The sequence below is a fragment of the Penaeus vannamei genome, chromosome 41 (assembly GCF_042767895.1).
Source record: "Penaeus vannamei isolate JL-2024 chromosome 41, ASM4276789v1, whole genome shotgun sequence".
Classification (NCBI taxonomy): Eukaryota; Metazoa; Arthropoda; class Malacostraca; order Decapoda; family Penaeidae; genus Penaeus; species Penaeus vannamei.
Window position 1 is genome coordinate 2,460,804 of NC_091589.1, and position 7,500 is coordinate 2,468,303.

At 39.4% G+C, this 7,500-nt stretch overlaps 1 protein-coding gene across 1 annotated transcript in view; it reads right to left on the reverse strand.

Annotated features, from left to right (window-relative positions):
* Positions 1–3,829: 3,829 nt before the first annotated feature.
* Positions 3,830–7,500, reverse strand: part of LOC113806343 (protein Son) — a gene marked incomplete in the record, with an annotated part of 44,741 nt that continues 41,070 nt past the window's right edge. Inside the window, 1 exon segment of the mRNA XM_070117867.1 lies at positions 3,830–7,011. Coding sequence (XP_069973968.1) covers positions 6,880–7,011 — 132 coding nt within the window.

Genomic DNA, 7,500 nt, shown 5'->3' on the forward strand with positions numbered 1-7,500 from the left:
CTAACAGTGTAGCTATTGAAACTGATTCCTCTTCCATCTGACCGAAAATTATACCTGGCTAGCTTTTAGCAAGTAAACCAACTGTGTCTGTAGAAAAGTTAACTTATGCAGGCTTAACCCAGCGGGCTTAGTTAGATTCAAGCGTTTATTTAATCTTGGTTAGTATGATTACTGAAACGAAAAAAGTTCTGATTATATACTGCAGTTATTTTATATTATCAATTTATTCCCTTATTACTAAAATTACATTCACTTGTATTTGAATGTAACGCTCAAATCTAGAACGCTGCACCGAGTTATTTCATAAAACAACACTGAAAGTTCATGTTTCCATTGTTCCATTCTATGTCATAATATTTTATTTAACATTTGGCATTTTAGAATACTCAGGGTGATTCCTAACGAAGATAAATACGAAGACTCAGAAAACTCAACCATTACAATAACATATTCGCTTATTGTTCAGCACAAAATGTCGAAAAATGTTCCATACTCATGACCCATTCTTCGATTTGTCCATGATTTCCCAATACACCGCCACTCATAATACAAGAATGGCAAATGCAGAAGAACAATTTAAATGCAAAGGCCACTTTATTAACAAGGGTTCACGAGTCGAGCTCCTGAACCAAAGCCGTGAGCAACCTTCACCAGGCTTTAAAGGGAGGGGGAGGGGGGGTTATAGGCCGTCTACCATCCCCCAGGAATGATACCACCACCAAAACAACCTGGGTCGTCTGTGGCCCCTTCTCTCCTCGGCACCTGGGAGAGGAGACTCGTGTACTTTCTCCTCGGGGAAAACAGCTGCCTAGCGAATCGCCACAGATGAACCTGTCCCGAAAAGAATCAGACGTCCACACGAAAAGTTACGACCGGCGGCACAAGGGCTGTCACGATTAAAAATGATGTCCAGGCGTTCAAACTACTCGGTAAATCATTACTTTCCCAATTATTTTCTTGTCTGTAACGATATGTTGCTTTTACCGGTGCCCGCCAAGCAATACCTGCTCGTGTGGACAGCTTGTACGGTTTGGTGTGGTGTCGTTGTCTCCAAATAACAAAGAAAAAACACGTATACTTATAACCAGAAAGTTTGCAGGAATAAAATAAAAATGTTCTGAAATGCTTCTGGTGAGGTTTTGTCCCATTTTATCTAACATCTGCCATATTCATTATCCAGTCCATATGAATTTGGGTGTGGGCTTGAATTAGAATTGGTTTGGATTGATTCGGATTGAGATTGAATTGAACTGGGTTGAGCTAGGATTATTATCGTGATAACACTGGGATTTACATTGACATGGGATTGGTTCGGTTGTGATTTGGGTATGATATGATCAGTTAAGGCTGAGCCTGTGGGTTGGACATTGCTCACAGGAACCTAATTTGGGAAGAGGACGAATGAAAATCAAAATCCTCATCGCAGAGAAATGTACTCAGTGGGGAGTAGTGTTAAGAGATGTAGTACTGTGGAGAGGTGGAAAATAAGGCTGCATAAGGAGTAATAAGGGAGGATGGGGGAGTTGATGAAGATAGTTGTGAGGAGGTGAAGTAGAGGATGTTGGGTGAGGTAGAATGTTTCCTGGAGATTGAGTATTGACTTGGATGGATGATTTGGACTCGATTGATGTGATAGCAGGTATTGAGGAGGGGGTAGTAGTAGCAGTGTTCAGTCATGGTAAAAAAAAGAGCCTGGAGAGCTAAGAGAGTTGATAAAGGGATAAGTCTTAATGCCCCTAATAATGGTACAAATTCCTCATTACTGCCCATGGTAAGCCTAGGGGAGAAAATAGCCCGCCCCTTAGGATCCCAATGCGGGGTAAGGGCTAGACAACTTAAAAAGAGAATACCATCCCCACGGCACGGTTTTTCTTCCTCTCAACACTGCTCTCACACCAGAGGAATTGGGTAGTAGGAATTGGAGGTGAGAAACGAAAAGGGGGAGGGGAAAAGACCGTGCAAAATTAGTTGAGTCGAGGGCTGAGGCCCAAGAGAAAGTGTGTTAAATGTTAAAGGTTATAGAGCGTTATATGGCATAGGGGGATTGGGTGAAATGGAGTGTATCTGTAGCTGGGGAAAATAGGAACATTGTTTAAGGAAAAATTGGTAAAAAAAAACATTATGAAATGATCAACGGGTAATACGGGTAGAGATGGCTGTCGGAGAAGTAGCAGGAGACCCTGTGGGATGGGATAAGGATGGGATAGTATTTTAGTGAAAAGGGGAAAGAGGGGGAGCAAAGGAAGTAAAGCAGAGATTAATAAAAGAGGAAAGGGTTAAGGGGGCAGGGAAATGAAATGAAATGAATAGGGACATTTTTTTAGGAAAAGAGATGGTTGTTGGAAAATTAGGAGAAGAAGCATCCAGGGAATGAGAAAAGGGGACTTGGGAGATGGCGAGGTATCAGGATAAATGTCAGGACGGGAGGGCTCAGGAGAAGGATACTGTTGCGACAGAGGAGATTCATGTGAACATCCAGGTGGGAGAGGTAAGGATAATGGGGGACAAAAAGGGAATGGTGCACATGGAGGTGAGGATAGGGTTTGTAGGGAAAGAGTGAGACGAAGAGGGGCAGGAGCAACTTGAGGGGGAGGAGGATGGATATCGGAAAATACTTTGAATGTAGAGGGAATAAGAATAGAGGAATTGGAGGGTGGATGAGGGAGTGGAACATTTTCTAGATTCATGTCTAGGAATTTTTGGATGTCTGCAGGGGGTCGGGGGGGGGGGGGGGAGTCGGAGAAATAAGGGATCTCTTGTGAGGAGAAAAGGGGATAGCTATTCGAGGAGCAGAGGAAAAGGAGAGTGTAGGAGAGGAAGGTGATGGATACCGGCAAATACTTTAATTGTAGAAGGATTGGAGGGTGGATGAGGGAACGGAGTGTTCCACTGGGTCATATTTAGGAAGTTTTGGATGTTTAAAAGAGTTTCTAAAGGGGAGTTGGGTGAAGAGGTTAAGCAAAAGTTCTCTTGTAACATGGCGTGAATGATCATAGAAAGAAGAAAGGGATGAATAAGATACGTAAAAGGAAAAGAGAGAAAAAAAAAAGAAAAACAAGTAAAATTAGTTGAGGCGAGGGCTGAGATCCAAGGTAGGGTGATTCCCTACCTTGGGCCTTAGTCTCCGTCTCCTAAGCCCTCCCATGACAACAACGAGCGAGGTATTAGGAGGGAAGGGTAGTAATATAGGAAGAGGGGTAGCCATTGAATAAGACTGCAGTAGGAGATGGAGAGGAGAATGTTGGGAGAGAGGAAGGGGGGCATTCTGAAGGGTGATTAATGACCTGGTTGGGTGGTTTGGAATGGATGAAGTTGTCACTAAATCTCGAGAAGGGGGTATTAGTATCAAAGGAGGGGCAGAAGTCAGAAAACCAACAAAATCTAATTCAAATAGGCTAGTTAATGAAGGGACAAGCCTTAATGCCCCTCTTATGGGTAAAGAATCTTCATTATTGGCCATGGTGAGCCTGAATAAAATGGGGAAAAGAAACGGTCTATCCCTCAGGGTCCCCATGAGGAGTACGGGCGACGCAATTAACCAAGGGAATACCATGCCCATGGCTCCTGGAGGCAGCTCATGACTGACACAAAGCCAGCCTTTCATCCTTTCAGCATGGCTCTCACACCTTAAAATCAAGGAAAGGGGTAAGCAGGGAAGATAGATTGGACGAGTGACTATCTCAGAGATTAAGCACTTGTGGAGCCATCTATGTGTAAATGCAATAAATCAATCAAAATCACTGGGCATGGCATGCACTTACATGCCATCCTCGGTAGCATTGGAATAACTAGATTTTACACCATATCAAAGGACACAAATAAAAGTCAATTTCTTTCCATAAGATTTATACACTTTGACAAAGTATAGTTACATATACACACTCCCTTAACAATTAGCAAATTGGAAATCTTCCTTTAAATCATGATAAACTTCAAGATAGCACAAAACACTATAGAATTTCTTCACATATAATGTATATATATCATATACAAGTCCCACACATTTCAAAACTCTCCTCTCTTTATTATTTACACTGAATATCTGCCATTCAATATAAAACAAAACTATTTCCTTTGTACAGTCAACTAAATAATGAAACGTTGATTACCCTCGACCCCACATCAACACGCATTATTATAATGTTATTCACAAACTAACCTCAGCATTTGCAAGGGTCTTTCTCTGAGGGCCAGGTGATGATGAGAATGATGAAAGTCTTGGGAAATGAGAAAATCATGTTTACCTGTGTATATATAAATATGTATATTGCTTTTCTCCTCTCTGAAAAGAAGTACTTGGACCAAATGCAAAATCAAGGTAAGAGGAGAGGTCAGTATAGTAGTAGTGGAGGAGACAAAAGAGGGAGAAGAGGACGGACAGTGCAAGGGATAGAGAGTATGAGCAAATCTGGGGAAGGAAGAGAGAGAACACTATTCTCTATGAGATCAGATGTGTAGCTAAAACACATCTGCAACTTTAACAGATGATTAGAAGGTACACACACAAAATAAAGAACCTTTTTGACATGCAAGTAGGCATAAGTACACATTCCTACACAAAATGAAATAAAATTGCTAAGAAGACCACATGTTACACATCTGGAGCAGCCACTAACACTTATGAGAAAGGAGATGAAGGAAAGAAAGAAATGATGAAAGACAGAAAACAAAACTACCGCCATCAAATAATTTCTTTCACTTATCCACCCTATGGTGATGGGACCTGATTTATTTGTGATGTAATACTACACAACAGTCTAAGACTTTGTGGCTAGGCTTAAGCTGTGTACAGCCGGCCCACCTGGCTATAGCCAGAAAGAGGAAAGCAATGTCTACCCATCTGAATAAATAATCATATTACAGGTATGTTAAAATTATGCATATGAAATGACTAATGCAATTTCATAATGAATGAAGAAAAATGAATAAATGATAATCAAAAATAAATTCTTAATAATGCCCAACAGTCTCACAGTATCTATGGTCATGATAACAATGTTAATAATGATGATGGCTACCATTACAGGTAATGATGATGATGACAGAAAAAACAAGAAAATAAAACCCCACTAATATATAAGACATCAATCACACAGATAATAATACCTTCTCTCATTCAATAACAATATCAATAAAAAAGAAAAAAGAAAAACAAAGAAAAGAGAGAAAAAAACTAACTATACCTGATCAATCATACTAAAAAAGCAGTTTTTAAAGAGAGAAAAAAGTAAACACTGAAAGATTGTACAGTTCACATATAAAAAATCAGACATTACAAAACAAGAATACATAGGTGTGTACACACACACATACACACTATTTCGTCTTTTCCTTTCTTTTTTTTTGCCTGAGAATATATTACAATACAATCCAGCACTACCCTCATTTTTATATATATTCCTTACTCATGATTCAACTTTAATTTTCACATTTTCTAAATTTGCAGCTCATGCCACAGAGCCAATTTTAGCAATTTAAATAACTCATGCTAGATAAGCAAAAGCAATTTACTAATTTCTCAACATTCTGTTGGTCTTACATTTTACCAAAATTTTTCCTTGTACAATGAATAGATATTCTAAAAAAAAATAAATAAATAAAATAAAAAATTTAGTAATTAACCTAGTTTGTTAAACGGGCACACATGCACGCACACATCCCCCCTATACACACTTACAATCACAATCTCTACCTTTCTGCTGTTATATTTGCAAACAGCCATATGATACTCAAGGACTATTCTTGACAGGATGCAATATACTAGCTGTTTGATAGGTACATAAATAAATATAATAAAGGAAACCACACACATACACACACATGCACAAGTAAAGTTCATGTACAATATAAAATGTGAGAGAAACAATAAATAATAACCATGATTATGATTTATGGACTCTTGACTTACAAGATCAGAAAAACCAAGTTTACATTATTTTTTCATCCTAAATTTTTTTACATTTATTTATCTATTTTCATTTTGTCTTTTATCTTTACTAAAACTTGTACATATATATGCCCCTTTGTAAAAAAAAATATGATAATTCTCTCTCTCTCTCTCTCTCTCTCAAACTCCCTCATCCCCTGCCCTTCAACCCCTCTCTCTCTCTCTCTCTCTCTCTCTCTCTCTCTCTCTCTCTCTCTCAATCTCTCTCTCTCTCTCTCTCTCAATCTCTCTCTCTCTCTCTCTCTCTCAATCTCTCTCTCTCTCTTTCTCTCTCTCTCTCTCTCTCTTTCTTTCTTTCTTTCTTTCTTTCTTTCTCTCTCTCTCTCTCTCTCTCTCTCTCTCTCTCTCTCTCTCTCTCTCTCTCTCTCTCTCTCTCTCTCTCTCTCTCTCTCTCTCTCTCTCGCTGGCCCCCCCTCGATCTCTCACTCACCCCCCCTCCATCTCTAGCTCGCCCCCCCCTCTATCTCTTGCTTGTCTTCCCCTCTATCTCTCGCTTGTCTTCCCCTCTATCTCTTGCTTGTCTCCCCTCTATCTCTTGCTTGCTCCCCCTCTATCTCTCGCTCTCCCTTACTCTCATACTCACTCTTTCACACTCATACTCTTGCACTTTTCCTCTCTTAGCCTTATTATCCCCTAGTAACATCATGTAACATTCTTTCTCTCCCCTTTAATACATCAAGACTGGCTTTCCCCTCTATGATGCAATCCACTTATTTCCAAGGATTCTGGTATCATGAGGGACTCAGATCGTTCTTGTTTCTCCCTTGACCCTGGATCAAAACAAAGGAAAAGAAAGACAGAAAAAGTACAGAGTAATAAAAAACATGCCTATCTAGACCTTCCTCAATCATATAGGCTTTTCAAGGGGTCTTTTAGCTATTTTCCCTTCCCTGCCCCTTCAAATAGTTCTCTTTGGTCTTGGATATCTAGTATCATAAGGGATTGGCTGGATCCTTGGGGAAAAGACCAAGTGACTGGAGGCAGGCAGCAGCAGCGTTTGCCTTGGCTAGCTTCTTGGTTGAGGCAGCCACTGAAGGCTTGTACTCCTGGCCGTTTACCATTACCTGTGGAGTGTGAGATGATTCATTGCAATTACTTGCAGGACAGAATAAAATAAATGAATGGAATGATAGTTTCGATTACAATAAATATCTGAATACATAAATAATAGAGAAAGGATAAATAATATAATAATAATCAGAAGATAATGATGGTAATAATGACACTACTGCTACTGATAATGGAAAGGTTAACAATTACTTAGACTGTAATATAAAAGCAACAATAATATTACTGAAAACAAACCTCCCCTGATTCATTAATGACAAAAATAAAAAAGGTATTAATGAAACTGAACAATTCCAGAACAAAAAATATGTAATTAGCATTGTGATTATAGCTTTCTCAGAATTATGCACAATTATTCTCAATGTATATACATATAATGCATTGTAGGATGACTCATTCTCTTCCATAACTTACATCTCTCTCCCCCTTCCTCCTTACACCCTCCTTCCTTCCTACCCACTTTCTCACACCCTTCTGGCACTCAC